At 61.5% G+C, this 15,731-nt stretch overlaps 1 protein-coding gene across 1 annotated transcript; it reads left to right on the forward strand.

Annotated features, from left to right (window-relative positions):
• Positions 1 to 365: 365 nt before the first annotated feature.
• On the forward strand, positions 366 to 14,483 carry LOC122170163 (nuclear factor 1-like). Its single transcript, XM_042836820.1, has 2 exons — positions 366 to 389; positions 13,245 to 14,483. The coding sequence occupies exons 1-2, from the start codon at positions 384 to 386 to the stop codon at positions 14,013 to 14,015; spliced, it is 777 nt and encodes a 258-aa protein (XP_042692754.1). The 5' UTR covers positions 366 to 383; the 3' UTR covers positions 14,016 to 14,483.
• Positions 14,484 to 15,731: the final 1,248 nt, after the last annotated feature.

The raw sequence follows: 15,731 nt of genomic DNA on the forward strand, positions 1-15,731 counted from the left end.
GGGGGCCCGCGCCCCCTTTTTTCGGGGGGGCCCTTTTGGGGTTCATTGTCAGCTGGGTGTTTTTTTAGAGGGGTGTTTTTATGGGGTGGTGCAGCTGGCAGCACCCCCTGCCCACGCTTTGGGGTCGCAGCCCCACATCGGGCCTGGCGGGCCCAGCTGGGCGCCGTGGGGTCGAGCAGGAGCGGGCCTCACTGCCAGGCCTTACGGGGCCTGGGGGCGCAGTGTGGTCCTCAAGGAGGGCCCCCCCGAGCCCTGCGCCCCTCATAGGTGGGGGAGTGGGAAGGAGCCCCCCAGGCTGGGCATCACTGCGGGCCGTGCCATGGCGGGGAGAGGCTGCGGGGCTGGCATGGCACGGGAACGGCACAGCGCGGTGTGGGCACGGCATGGAGGTGGGTATGGCACGGCGTGGACGTAGTATGGCATAATATGGCACAGTGTGGACGTAGTATGGCACAGCATGGACATGGTATGGCATGATATGGCACAATATGGATGTGGTATGGCGTGATATGGCACAATATGGATGTGGTATGGCGTGATATGGCACGATATGGACATGGTCCGGCACGGCTGGGCTGCACGGTTGACCCCGCTGTCGGCGCTCCAGGCTGCACTTGGCACAGCTCACACCTCAAGCCGCCTTTTTTCTTCCCTCTCTTCCTATTCTGATTGTTTTCTTTTCTTCTGACCTTTTTTAAAAAAAAAATACAATTTTTTAATATTTTGTTGTTATTTTCTTTCTCCTTTCTTTTCCGTTCTTTTTCTTGTTCTGCATTCTCTTCTCTTCATTTTCCTTTCCCTCTTATTCTCATCCCTCCCTTTATTTTATCTTCTCCTTTTTTCTTTTTTTTCTCTCTTCTCCCTCTTTTTTCTATTTTCTTTTTTCTCTTTTCCCTTTTTTCTTTATTTTCTCATTTTTCCCTCTTTATTTTCTTTTCCTTCTTTTCCCTCCTTTTTTTTTTTTTCAACTTTCTCTTTTATCATTTCCCTTTTTTTTAGTTTTCTTTCCCCTTTATTTTCTTTTCCCTCCCTTTTGTCTTTCCTTTTTTTCTTCTCTCTTTTTCTCTTCCTTTCCTTAATTATCTTCTCTCTTTTCTACATCTTCTCTTTTTTTCTTTTCTTCTCCCCCCCCTTTTTTTTTTTTTCTTCTCTTTTCCTTTTCTCTTTTTTTATTTTTTTTTTCACATCTTCTTTTCCCTTTTACTTTTTTTTCTCATTTTCTTTTCCCCTCCTTTTCTTTTTTCCTCTCTTTATCCTCCCCTCTCTTCTCCCCTCTCTTCTCCCCTCTCTTCTCCCCTCTCTTCTCACACCTTCACTTTTCCCTCTTCTTTATCCTTCACTCTCTTCTCTCTTTCCACGTCTCACCCTCTCTTTTCGTACCCTTCTCTCCTTCTCCCACTGCCCCATGCCATCCCCACTCCCTGTTCTGACCCCGCTTTGCGGTGTGGCAGCGCTCAGCAATGTGGGCAGCACATGGCCGGCAGCGTCCGCTCCCCAAACTGTTGCCATTCCCATCGCATGGGAGGAGGGGGCAAATTTCCAACCGCTCGCTTCAGGCGGGCCGCAGCTCCCCTTTTTCCTATCAGATCCTCTGCCTGAACCCGGCCCAGTCGGGGTCTGCGCCCTCCAGACCCCTTTCCTGCAGCGCAGCCCCGCCAATCCCACCCCACTCGCGTGGCGGGCGCCCGGGGAGCTGCGGATGGTGATGTGGATACATTGGAACGTGCGCGGGACCCGCCCTGCCCTTGGCTTCGTGCATCTTCCCCGGCCGCCGCCGCCATCCTCCCGTGTCCCCGCATCCCTCCGGCCCACGGTCGCCGCTCTCAGCCCTGCTTGGGCAGCTCCGTCCCATCCTCAGCCCCACGGCACCAAAATAACCCTGGCATAGGCGGCGGCCGTGACGCGCTGCTGGCCGGGGCCGTGGCAGGAGGGTGACATTGTGCCCCGCTCAGCTGTCTGTCCCTGCTTAGGGACTTCCTCCCCTTCCCCCTGCTCACCTCTGTCCCCTCTCAGGGACCGGGCAGGAAATCAAGACGGAGCTGCCCAGATTAGCAGGGAAGCGGCAGCGGCATCACAGCCAAGGGCTGTGTGCGAGGGGGGGTCCGGCTGTTGGCACCCTGAAGTAGCCCCGGTGCTGCACACCCATCGCGTCCCCATCATCCCACCGCAGGGGGGTGATTTTCCCAAATTCTCAGGAGGCTTGCAGGTTGGACGTGCGGCAGCAGCGTTTTCTCATCTCGCTGTGCAATCCCAGAGCCCGGTTGCGTCCCTTCATTGGGATCCTGACCCCCAGCACCGTGCAGCGTGGGGCAGGAGCTGATGGGGAGCAGCGGGGTGCAACGTGGAGAGCTCACCCTGCTGCCCTCTCCCCTCAGCTGTGCCCCAGTGCCACGTTTTGCACTGATGTGTCCCTGCAGGGCTGTGATTTCTGAGGCCGTGCACCTGGCTCTGATTTGGGGACATCAGTACTGTGGGAACAGCGGTGGTCCCCACGCCAGGTGCCCCCCTCGTGACCGGGGACACATTGCTCCACCATGGTGCAGTGCCACGATAAGCAGCGTGGCCACGTGGCCTTTCCTTGTGGCTTTGTGTGCCCGTGAGGCCGTCCCCACGGCGCAGTGGGGCCGTGAACCACCGCCTGCTTGGGCACGTGGCTGCCCTGAGCACCTGGAGGTGCCGTGGAAACCAATTTGGAGCAGGGGTGACTCCGTTCCTGGGATTTTGGGGATGGGAACGCGGTGCAGCCGGCGCCTCGCCCCTCCACCAGTAGCTGCGGCAAACTGGTTTACTGGTTTCCAGCCGGGAGCTCAGATCAGCTGCCAAAGCATCAGAGCCGCTCGCCGGGAATGGCGGGGGGGGGTTGGGGGGGGGGGGGGGTGAGGGAAGGTTGCAACACACTTTCAATTCTCCCATCTGCTGAGCATTGTTTGGGAAAAACAATGGGGCCGTTCTTTAAGTGCAACCTTGGGGAGCGCCTGGCTTTCCCCGCGCTGTGCCCGCCGTGCCGGGACCTCGCTGCTTCTGCCCGCCCTAATTTTAAATAGATAAAAATAGATCCTGATTTTTTTTTTTCCTTATATGCGATTTATGGACAGGAGCGCTCGTTAGGGCAGGATGAGGCCCTCAGCTCTGCGGCATCACCTTGAACTTGGGCTGCGCACCATAAATTTGCCGCCGTGCTGCCCGGCCGTAATTCTCCCTCCTTTCTCCTCCTCCAGGAGCCCAAAGTGTGCAGAGCCACGAGGAACAAAGCCTGATGTGAGCAGGGAATCGCTCCGTGCGTTGCCTTTTCCCTCCCTGCGCCGGGCTGCCCAGCAAGGATGCTCTCATCCTCCACCTCAGAGCTTTTTCTCCCTGCACCCTGGCCACATTCCCTCGGTTCCCTTTGGTGCAGCCCTGGTGTGATTCAGTGGCAAAGGAGCACCCCTGGGTGCCCAGTGCTGTGAATTAAATGGATGCCCACCCCTCTGTGCCATTTAGCATTGATGCGTGGCTTGTGCACCTGGGCACAAAGTGGAGCACAATATCCCCTGCCTGGATGGTGGTGGTGGCACAGCCCAGGGTGGCACTGAGCACGGTGTGCCCAGCTTGCTCCCTGTGCCTGGTGCCAGGACCCCAGTGCTTGGTGCAGAGCCGTGGGGAAGGTGACGGTATCGGTGATGTGGGTCTCCCTGCATGGGAAGAACAGATGGGCTGTTGGGTCTCGCCATGAATCTGAATGCCTGGGAGACAGAGGGACACGTGTGCCCCATCCCTGCAGCCAGGCCGAGGGCCACAGGCACGACCCTGTGTCTGTGAGCAGCGTGTTGGTGCAGTTTAAATACTGGGGAGCCGTGAGTTTGGGGTTTCTCCCGTGGGGTGCAGCAGGCCCGTCAGAGCCGTGTTGGTGCCTCAGTTTTGCTGGGTAGGGCCAGCAGTGCGTGGCGTCACCAGTGCTGGGTGACATCCCAGAGGGGAACCCGAGACGCCGCGTGCGCACGGCAGTTGGGTGGAGGTGCCCTGCTGGGGTCCGGTTTGCGCGCTTCGAATGAGCACCAGGAAAAAGCTGAGCCCCTTTGGGGGTGGGGAGGGGGACAGAGCGGAGGATGGAGCCACGGGGGTCCCCGCAGGCATCCCTCTGCTGGGTCCCAGCTTGCAGCAGGCACGCGGCCACCTCGCCATCCGTCACGTCGGCCCCGGGCAGGCATCCCCCGCGGCCGCGCCGCGCCGTGCCAGCTTGGCCGGCACCCAGCGCCCTGCACCGCCGCCAAGCCCCTGTGCTTCCCAAGTCCTGGCGAGGAGCTGGGAAAGGATCCCGCTGCCCAGGTGCGGGGAGCACGGGGCGGGCCGTGCCAAGGATTGATTTCTCAGTTAACTCGCCGCTGCTTTCAAAGCGCATTAATCCGCCCGTCACCTGCCAGCAGCCATCCGTAATCGGCGTTTTGGGCAAAATCCCCGGCTCTGAGCTGGGCATTCCCCTCCTGGCTGTGGAGCCGGCACCCAGCCCTCCCGCTGACCCCTCGGCTTTGTGGGGTTTTCTTGTTTTTTTGTAGAAAAAGGGGCTCATGTTTTGTTTTTTAAGACGTTTTCTGCTCTCCTTGCGAAGGGCCCCTCTGTGCCGAGAGAACGCTATTTGAGCGGCCGCCGTCCAAAAAAAACCCCCAACATGTTTCTGATCACCAAAACCCAAGAAATATTTTTACTTTCAAAGGAAAAAAAAAAAGAGAGAGAGAGAGAGAAAAAGAAAGAAAGAAAGGAGAGGGAGAGAAATGTTGATTTTCCACCCAGACGTTTCCTTTCTTCCCCAAACCGAGAGGCGCCGCTCCCTGCGCCGGGGGCTCCTCTTTGGGTACCCCAAACCTCCCCGGCTCTGTCCCTGGGTTGGCGCTGTGTCCCTGCAGTCCCCCGTGCTTTGGGGAAAGTGAGACGGCGAGCGGTGTAAGGCGAGCCGCGAAATCTCCTTTGGTAACCTGTGCGCCAGGACGGGCGGGCGCGCGGCGTGAATACCAATGAGGGGAAAAAGTGCAGAGTAAAGGGTTTTGGATGGAAATGGCATCGCAGGAGGAGGAGAAGCCGGGAGCCAGCGAGGATGCTGGAAGTGTGTGGGTGCGTGTGGGTGTGCACGTGCGCCCTGGCATCGTTGCGACCGTCCCCGTGTCGGCGCTGCGTCCCCGTGGGGTCACCCCAAAGCCGTGTGTGGCTGAAGGGGAACCACTCCTCTTCCTCCCCTGATTTTTCGGATCAAAGTCTCCGGGGGCAGAGAAGCGGGGCCTGTGTGAGCAGAGCTGCTGGCAGCGAGCCACCCCGCCGCCTTCCCGGAGAGTTTGTTAAACAAATTTCTCTTAATTGCACGAGGCAAGGAGCGAGTCGTCGTCGGATGGAAAAAAAGAGGGGGGAAAAAAGGTGGGGAAATTCCCCTCTGCTCAGCTACCCCGAGCAGCACGTTTTGGCTGCGGGGTGTCCTGGGGTCACCCGGTGCTTTGCAGCCCATTCTGCTGTTGGGAATGGTCCTCTGTGAGTGTGTGCAGCCTTTGAAATTGAAAACCCACGGTGCAGTGAGCACAGAGAGGGATAAAAGCTCAGCGCTGCGGCGGCGTAATCTCTTTACCAGGTCTGGGCCGTGCCGGACCCATAAGGGAAGGAGCAGGGCTCCCGCTGAGGTCATGGCTATAGATAGATAGCCCTCAGCCCTAGATGTGTGCAGCGCTGCTGCATCGCTTTGGCTCTGCCAGCAGCTCCCCAAAATGGGGAGAGCTGTGGGGAACGCAGTGCTTGCGGGGGTCCTGCACCCATGGCTGTGTGCGGAGGCTGCGTCCCCAGCCCCATTGCAGAGCACCTTTCTCCGTCTGTTTCCTGCTAGGTGTAGCTGTGCAGATGCTCCTGAGCAAAAGGTGCGTGCAGGGGGATGCAGGGCTGCACCCGTGGGTGCTGTGCAGAACCCCGTACACCAGAAATGGCAGCACCCAGGTTGGTTTGCAGGACGGGGCTGTGCTCTGCACTCAGCTCCTTTGGGAGCACCCGGGTTGCCTCGTCGGGTGGGGCCGTGCTCCCCCTTGCATCCAGCTCCTTTGGGAACACAGAGATGTGGCTGCATCCCCACAACCCCATACGTGGCCCCCTTCCCAGCCCCACTCCCTGCAGTGGGTGCTGGCACTGAGGGTGCCCCGCGGTGCCGGAGCGCCGGGGTGGCTCGGAAAGGCGTTGTCGATGCGGGGCACTAAAAATAGAGAGCCATACTGGGATCTTAATGGGACTTTGTGGGAAACCTGGAAACATTTTCTCATCCCCATAAATGAGTCCAGATGCATTAGCGATGACTGCATCGCATCCTGAGGTGCCGCCGGAGGAAAGCGGGACGCGCTCGCGAGCTCCTCGCCCTGCGGTGGTGGAGTGGAAATGCTGGGGGTGGGGGGCGTGCAGTGCCGCAGTGCCATCAGCGCGGGGTTCCCAAAGCCCCGCACTGGGGCAGCACTGCCTCACCCCATCGCAGGGCCGTGGTGCTCGGGGACGCCCAGCCCACGTGGGTTTCCTTCCCTTGGGCACCGCAGCGGGTGACGGGGACGTTGGCCCCGCTCGGGGACCTCGGACTCCTGCGGGTGATGGATTGGGGCCAGGCTGGGCAAGGGGCCCAGTGCTGGTGGCCCGTGGATGCCCCGTCACGAGGCAGGCTGGCACTGTGGTGTGGCAGTGTCACTTAGTGGTGACAGCGGTGTGCTGGGCGCTGAGGAGCCACCGGTGCCTTCTGCCCCTGGAGGGAAGATTTTACGGAGCGCGGTGCCTCAGTTTCCCCATCTCCACGCACCTTTGCGCCCCTCCCAGCCCTGTCTCCAAGCAGGACTGCGTCCCCAACCCCTGGCGTGACACGCAGGAGCTGGAGCTGAGCGTGGCCAGATGGGACACAGGCACTGGGAGGGGGGGCCGGGGGGCTGTGAACTCTTCACCGCGGCCAATCCTCCTGCGAGGTCGCCGGCCGCGCCGCGAAAGGCCGGGGTTATTTTTAAGCAGTGACAGGCTGCCAGCACGAGGCTGGGTTTGCTGGGGAGGGGGGGCACACTGTGGGCACCCCAGGGAGGGGCAGGTGTTGAGCTGAGTGTGATGGAGCTGAGGGGGGGGGGTGGCACCCTTCGGATGTGCGGTGATGTGTGTGTTGGGGGGCATAGGGCCCTCGCAGTGTGGGCATCCATAGGAGGGAGTTGGGGACCCCCTTGGCACCTCCATACCTTTATCGGGGTGGGAGAGGAGGGAATTAATCCCCCTTGGAAAGGCCAGGAGGGGGCAAGAAGGGCTAAAAATACAGTGGGAGGGAAATAAAACCTCCTGCGTCAGGGGCTAAAGCTGGGCTGAGAGCCCCACGCTGCCCGGGGGGGGGGCGCCCCCCGGGATGCTGGGGGGGCACTGCTGCCAGCGCTCCCAGTGCCAGCCCTCAGTCCCTCCTGCCTCAGTGTCCCTGTGTCAGGCAGCAATGCTGGCCTGTCTGCACACAGCCTCCATCCCCGTGTCACATCCTGGGGGGGCCCGGGGGGGTCCAGCGCTGCCCCAGCTGACGCAGGGCCGGGTGGAGGAGCTGGCAGGCTCGTTGGCAATGCTTTTTTTTTTTTCTTCTTTTTATTTTTCCAGTTCCATAAAACATTTCCCTTCGTCTCAGCTCCAGGGACGGGGGCGGGGAGGGGGGGGTTGGCTGGGAAGCCACGTGGCTGCAGAGCTGGCGTCCACGGGACACTTCTGAGGATGGGGGGGGAGAGGGGGGGGAATGCATTTCCTTGGTGTGTCCCCACTGCCCGTCCCTTGCGGGTGCCGTGCCTCAGTTTCCCCATCCTCATCCTTAGGGGCAGGGATGTGGCTGAGCTGTTTGCTCCCTCACCCCTCGGGGGTGGCACCTGGGGGTACCTGGGGGTACGGGGACACCTGGGGCTGCTCCGCTTGGCGCACGTCCGTGCAGTGCTGGCACCTGAGCCCGGGGCTGCAAAGAGAGCTGCTTTTCTTCCTGCTGTTTTCCAAAGCAACTGGCAAGTTTGCTGCTGCCGTGGCCTCCCGTGACCCAGGGAAGCTCACGGCCCCACAGCACCTGCGCCGGCATCGCCGCCCGCCCCAGCACGTAGGCGCGAGCACCGGCATCGCTCGGGGGCTGCTGCAGCCCTGGGGGGGGTATGGGCTTCAAAGGAGGCAGTGGGGCGTTTGGGGTTAAGGAATGGGGTGCTGGGGTGCCACGGGGTTAGCACGTGTTGGGGTTAGCATATAGCAGGTTTGGGGATGCTGGTATCCCACCCACAGCATCCCTGCCTGCGCAGGTGTCTGCGCGCTGCTGCTGAGTTGAGGTGGTTGATGGAGCGTTTTGTGCCTTTCGTTGTCCGTATGTCCATCCTGGCTGAATCCATCCTGCCCTTGGGATGCTGGGCTGCATCCCGACCCCGTGGTGTGAGCGCTCCCACCTTTGTGCCGTGCCTATGTGGTGCCACCAGAGCAGGGACGGGAGCAGTGGGCTCTGCACGGGCACAGGGCGCTGCTGGGAGCTGGCCCTGCGTCCTCCTGCAGCCCCGGCGTGGGCTGTGAGCGTTTTGCAAGCACGGGGCCGGGTCGTCCCCACCCCAAAGCAGGGAGAGACGGGGACAGAGCGGCTGTCACAGCGTGTTCTGCCCCCGGGCACCTCCGGCTGCGGTGGCACGGCGCGTTCCATCCCCACCGAGCTCTGAGTCCCAGCCCCTGCTTGGGGTGGCAGTGAGGGGCTCCCTTTGTCCTCAAGCTCAGGGAGGCGCTGCTCGTGTCCACCGCTGTCCCGTGGCCCTGCTTGCACCACACGCCCATCCTGCATCCTCTTTGGGGCTGATTTCGGGGTGCACTCCATGGGGAACCCCCCCTGCCTGCTCCATCTCAGAGCATCCAGCTCTTCCCCACCCGCTGGCCCCGCTTGGCGAACGCATGCAGCCTTTGTCTCTCCTCTGGTTTGGTTCTGAAGATGCTTTGGGCGTTGGTTTGTGCAGCACACAGCATCCAGCGTGCCTCAGTTTCCCTCCCGGCCGCTCACCTGCACCAGGACCTGCAGAGCCGGCCGGGAAGCTTGGCTGCACCGTGCTGGAGAGCAACAAAAATTATGAATAAGCTCTCATTAATAAATACTTGATGATGAATCCAAATAGATTTCCTCCTCTGGAGCAATTATTGTAAAATGGGCTCTAATACGTTGCAGGGACGGCCCCGAGAAAGGTTGGGTGCATTTCAGGGACTAAGTGCCTTCCTTCAATGCACTCTAATGAGCACTTTCAAATCATTTGCATCTGTCTCAGCAACAGGTCTCATTACCAGGTTAACTTATTACCGAGCGCCGTTGCTGTGAACAGTTAATAAGCGGCTACCGGAGGCCTCGCCGCGCGTTCGTGGGGAAACCAACAGCAGGGCGAGCGCAGGGAGCATCTCCCCATCTGCACCGTGGGTTTGCAGGCAGCCACGACTGGGATTTTGGGGAATAGGGGAGCGTGGTGCATCCCCTGCTCGCAGCGGGGTTCCTGCAGGGCACGGCGCAGAGCGCAGCGTGCCAGCCCCTGCCTGGGCTCGTCCGGCCGCGGGGATGGGGAGCTGGCAGCCGCAGAGCCGGCAGCGTTTTTGAGGTGTGTGGTTGGCTGGCGGAGAGGCTGAGCATCCTTTAATAACACCAACCCTGTGTGGTCTGCGCGGGGCCGAGGTGCTGCCTGCGCGTCCCGCACCGCGATGGGTGACCCGCCGTCACCGTCACTCCCGTCCCCAACCCCTCCTCCTCCTCCTCCTCCTCCCCCCCATGCAAACTGCTCGGGAATTTCCTGAGGAAACGTGGGGTTTTGGTGCTTTCTTTTTTTTTTTTTTATTGGAAAATTCAGAGCTCACAGAGCTCAACCTGTTTGGACGAGGTGCTCATGCAAGGGATCCTCAGATCGCCGTGCTGTGATGCCGTCGTGCCATGGAACCTGTGCCCGTGCCATCAGTGCCCGTGCCATGGTGCATCCTGTGCCGTGGTGCCAGTGCTGCTCGTGCCATAGTTCTTGTGCTCTGGTGCCCATCCCGCAGTGCCTGTGATCCCCGGGCTGTGATGCCCAGTGCTTGGCGTGTGGCATGGAATTGCCCACCCTTCCCATGTGCAGGAAGGGCCCCCCCCCCCCCCGTGACACATCCCTGGGTGGCACAGTGCATCCCCCTCTTTCTCCAGGGCGGAAGGCACCTCGCTGTGCTGCTCATCCCAACACGGCGTGCCCAGCACCACACAGGGCATCCATCCATCTGTCCATCCGTCCATCCGTCTATCCATCCATCCCAGATGGGCACTGGGATGGAGCCAAGGTTTGCCTTGCCTCGGTTTCCCCTTCCTGCAAACACTCCCCTGCCTGGAAGGGCAGTGTGGGGGGGCCTGGTGCCGGCAGCACCCCGGTGCCAGCAGCACCCCGACGCGGGCGGCTCCTCCTCGGGTTGCGGGGCTTTACAAGCCCGGGCTGGAAGGGCCCCAAGAACAGACTCTGCTGCCAGATTCCCGGCCGGAAATGCCCTGAGAACAGCCTTGTCTGTGGTATTGCAGCATGTCTCTGCTTCCCAGCCCAGCAAATGAAAAACAACAGGGGAAAAAGTTAACCAGCCCCGTGCCGGCGCTGCGTCGTGCCGCTGTGAGGCGGCGGGCTTCAGGGTGACCCCTGGGGTCCCCAACGTCAAGCAGCGGGGACCTGGGAACCACAACCACGGTGTCCCCAAACTGTCCCGGGTGCCACGGGGACGCAGCTCCCTGCTGGGACGGCAGTGAGCCTTGGCTGTCCCCAGGCGCGGCGTCCCCCCGGCTGTCCCTGTGCCCCCGCCTGGCCCCGCTAAAGCAGCTTAGCTGGATGCAGCATCCCCGTGTGGGATAAGCTGGGCGGGAGGGAAAGTTGGCGCGGGGCTGATCGGCTTTGGGTCCGGCTCTTGGCTCGCCCTAATCCCGCCGTGGTGCCTGTGGGGTGATCGCTGGCCATCGTCACCCTGCAGTGGGACCATCCGGAGGGCGCCGAGCGTCCCCTGTGCCCGTTCACAGTGCTCCCTCCCTGCTGTCCCTGCAGTGGGTCAACGCCAGTGCCCTCCGGCTGCCCCTGCCCGGGGTGTTGGCAGGGCTGGGGTATGGCAGCAATTTGTAGGGCTTGCCTGGATAACCGGCCACCAAGGAAGATCGGCCGCCCACCGCCCCGGCCAAGTATTGTTTTTGGAACTTGCTGCTTCTTTTTTCGGCTCCTGTCTTACTTTTCTTTGACCTTCTTCCCTGATTTAAGACACATGCCCAGCCCTTGCCCAGCTGCAGTGAATTAGCGGCTGCTGCTGGGGAGGGAACCAGAGCCTGCGGCCACGCGGGGCTGCGGACGTCCCAGGAACAGCCAGCAGGGGCGAGTCCATGGGCAGGATGAGTCCTATGGGCAGGATGGGGTCCTGTGGGGAGAGTGGGATCCTAGGGACTGGATGAGTCCTGTGGGCAGGATGGGATCCTGTGGGTGGATGAGGTTCTGTGGGCAGGATGGGATCCTGTAAGCAGGATGGGAATCCTGTGGTCAGGGTGTATCCTGTAGACAGGAGGGATCCTACAAGCAGGAGGATTGCCATGAGCAGGATGGGATCCTATGGGTGGGATGTGATCCCATGGGCAGGAAGGGGTCCTGTGGGTGGGATGTGATCCTGTGAGTGGGATGGGATCCTACGGGTGGGATGTGATCCCAAGGGCAGGATGGATCCTACGCACAGGATGGATCCCTTATGGGTTATGAAGGGCCAGAGCTGTGCTAATGCTGTTGGGGTTGGTAGGGGGAAAAAAGTGGCTCTGGAGTAGGGGCCATCAGCTTCCAGGGTGAGATTGTGCTGGAAAATAATTGGGTTTGTGCACTGGGGAGACTTTTGGGGTTGGTGGTGCTGTGCTGGTGGGCTGTGCTGGGTCGGGGGACAGCGGGGGCAGTGCTGGGGCAGTGGGGCCGGTGTGGGGCTGCTGTGGGGCTGCTATGGGGCTGAGGCTCCGTGCTGGAGCAGGGAGCAGTGAGCAGTGAGGTCGCTTGGGGACAGGGCTGCGGTGGCCGAGGCGCAGCTCCTCCCGGCTGCACTGAGACCCTGCGCTCTGCTTCGCCCTTTCGTCGCTGCGATTGCAGTCGGGAGGAAAGCAAGAAAATCGGGGGAGGAGGAGATGATTTTTGAAGGGTTTGGTGGCCGCGCTTTGCCGCCTCCCAGCTGGGATTTGGGGTGCGGGGGCCGTTCCCAATGCAAACCCAAGCACGGATTTTTCCGAACTGGGAGAATCGGATGCGGGAAGGAGGGGCCGTGGAGATGGATGCACTTTCCTTGTTTTCTTTCGGGGACGGACTCGTCCAGCAGCCAAATGGAAAAAGACAGTCAGAGCACGCATTGCTCACCGGGCCTCGCGCCAGCAGCCGGGCTGCCCAGAACTGGGGCAAACTGGGGGGAGTTCCCTCGTGCCGGGGGGAGCCCCGCCGTGCCGCCCCATGCCCACACCACACGGCAGCCCGGGTGCTGGGAGATGCTTGGCATCTGGGTGAGGTGTGGGGTGGCCCCCGTGGCTCCGTTGCACCCTGGGCAGGATTTATGGGGACGGGGAGTGATGTCTGTGCCCCCCTTGGCATCGCAGTGGCGTCGGGGTCCCTGTCCCTGTGGTGGGCATGTGCCATGTCCCTGCCCTGTGGGTGCTGGCTGGATGGGGACGTGGCACAGCGTGACCCCACAAGTGGTCATGGGGGGTTTGGGGACATCTGGTGTGTCCCAAGCATGGCCCCGCAAGAGGCCGAGGGTTGGATTGGAGACACCAGGCCTGTCCTTGTCATAGCCCCACAGGTGGCTGAAGATGGGTTTAAGGACACTGGGTCTGTCCTCAGAAGTGGCCATGGGAGAGTTTGGGGACATTAAGTTTGTCCCCATTGGAGCCCCACAGGTGGCTGGGGTTGGGTTTGGGACACCAGATCCGTCCTTGGTGGGGCTCCACATGTGGCCAAGAGCGGGTCTGGGGACACCAGGTCTGCCCCACTGGTGCTCTACAGGTGGCTGGGGTTAAGTTTGGGACACCAGTTCTGCCCCAATGGGGCTCTACAGTTGAGTTTGGAGACGCTGCTTCTGACCCCGGTGTGGCCCTACAAGTGGATAAGGTTGGGTTTAGGGACACTGGGCCTGGCCCCATAAGTGGCCAGGGGTGGGTTTGGGGGCCTGTCCCCATCGTGGCCCTACAAGTGGATGAGGTTGGGTTTGGGGTCGCGTTCCGGGGCCCTGGGGTGACGCGCTGTCTCTGTGCCCCACAGGATGAGTTCCACCCCTTCATCGAGGCGCTGCTCCCCCACGTGCGGGCCTTCGCCTACACCTGGTTCAACCTGCAGGCCCGCAAGCGCAAGTACTTCAAGAAGCACGAGAAGAGGATGACGAAGGACGAGGAGCGGGCGGTGAAGGACGAGCTGCTGAGCGAGAAGCCCGAGGTGAAGCAGAAATGGGCCTCGCGCCTCCTGGCCAAGCTGCGCAAAGACATCCGGCCCGAGTGCCGCGAGGACTTCGTGCTCTCCATCACCGGCAAGAAGCCGTCGTGCTGCGTCCTCTCCAACCCCGACCAGAAGGGCAAAATGCGCCGCATCGACTGCCTGCGGCAGGCTGACAAGGTGTGGAGGCTCGACCTGGTCATGGTCATCCTCTTCAAAGGGATCCCCCTGGAGAGCACCGACGGCGAGCGGCTGGTCAAGGCGGGCCAGTGCACCAACCCCATCCTCTGCATCCAGCCCCACCACATCAGCGTCTCCGTCAAAGAGCTCGACCTCTACTTGGCCTATTTCGTCCGTGAGAGAGGTACGGGGGTTCCTTCCCTCTTTCCTTCCCTTTCAGACCTTGCAGAGAGGATCCCGGCGCTCCAAATGGCTCCCACCCCGAGCGGGTGTCCCCCACCGTCCCCTTTTCTCCATCTGACGCCCATCCCAGTCCGAGGGGCGCCGCTGGTTCTGAGGGCAGTGGTTGGGTGGCACGTTGTGTCCCCGTGTGCTCTGACATGGGTCGTCCCAAAGCCTTTGGGATCCAAATGGGGTGACTGAGGCGCGGTGCAGCACCCAGGCTTGGTAGCCAAGAGTGGTCCCCGAGCCACTGTCCTTGCATGCCAGGAGAACAGAGCTCGTGCCTCAGGCCAGCTCCTGTGCTATCCAGGCTCGTCGCCAGCTGGAGCCCTGCTGGCACATGTGGCCCCAGTGGCAGCAGGCACATGGGGGGACAAATGGGTGGAGTCCTTTTGGCAGGGACCTGAGGCCCTGAGCGCATCATTTGTGGGGCTGAGGAGGGGTCTCACCCGTACTGCTGGGACACCACGCTCCCCGATGTCACCCGTGCTTCTCAACATCCCCTCTGCATCCCGTTGTCACCCACATCCCTCTGCATCCCGGGGTGGGAACAGAGCAGCAAGGAAGATCAGGGCTTGCCAGTGAATCTCTGCAGAGCATCCTGCAGGCAGGAGACCCATAGCACCATGCTGTGCTGCCAGGACCCATCCCCCCCATAGGGCCATCCCCCCATAGGGCCATCCCTACCCCAGGACCCGTCCCCACCCCAGGACCCGTCCCCATCCCTGGACGTGTCCCATTACCCCTCTGCAGTCTATGACCGCTCCTCACCCAGCGCTGGCTGCAGCCCAAGGACGGATAATGACACCGAGGGGGGCACCCGGTGGCTGTAATCCCAACAAAGGGGATTGACGGAGCCATAAATCACAGCGGGCGCGGGCGGATGTGCCGGGTGTCACCTCGGTCCCCCGGGAGCCACCGCGGTCTGACTGGCATCACGTGTGCCCCGCAGCCCCCACCACACGGGGGTCACCAAACGGGGATGGCTTTGGGCAGCTCACGGCCAACCAGGGTGCGGACAAAACCCCGATGGGTGACCCTGTGTAGGGTGCTGGGGGCTCCCGGCGGCCACGCGATCCCCTTGTCCCCAAGGGAAGCAGCCGCCCCTCTGCCACCCCCAACCCGTGACCTTGACCCCAACGTCTGGGTCCCCAGCAGCCGCAGTCACCTGATGTCTAATTGGGAACACGGCGGCTGTAAATACTCCCTGATAAGGCCCTGGCAGCAGCTCACTTTCCCTGTTAAGGTCGCTCTGCGCTGTGGTTAAGGGGGACTGGGGACAGTGGGGCGGACCTTTGGGTGCTGCTGTGCTCTCGGCCCCATCGTGCGCCCTCTGCTCTGTGCTGGAGGGGTCAGCAGGGTGCAGCAGGGAAATGGGGCAAGGAGGGGCGTGGGGGGCACACGCTGGGGGGGGGGGGGGTCCCCGTGGACTTGCTGCCTCACACTCAATCCTGCATAAGGCTGCATTTTCCTGCACGCTGCTGCACCCTCAGTCCTGCACTTGTCTGCAGTCCTATGCAGCTGTTTGTGCGGGGTTCTGCACGATCCTTTCCTGGGCTTTTGCACGCTCAGTCCTGCGTGCATCTGCGTACATCTGTGTGCATCTCTTGCACAGCCCTGCGCGATCCTTTGCAGTCAATCCTGCACGCTCCCGCATTTTTGCTGCACGCTTCCACTCCTTCCCCGCTTTGCACGCTCCTCCCCACCTTTGCACACCCCAATCTGTGACGCCCCCCCTCCCCCCCCATCCCCTCGCTGTAGGCAGAAGGAGGTTGGGGGGCCTTCATCCACCCGCTGCCCGCAGCCCCCCGCTATGGGGCCGGAGCACGTGGGCTCAGCCGCCCGCCCGCGCCCGCTCCTTTTGCTGCTGTCAGCACAATTTCCCAACTGCTGCTCTGGCAACGCGAGGGAGGGGGG

The sequence above is a fragment of the Centrocercus urophasianus genome, unplaced genomic scaffold (assembly GCF_019232065.1).
Source record: "Centrocercus urophasianus isolate 14NV4802_14NV808 unplaced genomic scaffold, USGS_Curo_1.0 seq_637, whole genome shotgun sequence".
In the NCBI taxonomy this organism is placed as follows: domain Eukaryota; kingdom Metazoa; phylum Chordata; class Aves; order Galliformes; family Phasianidae; genus Centrocercus; species Centrocercus urophasianus.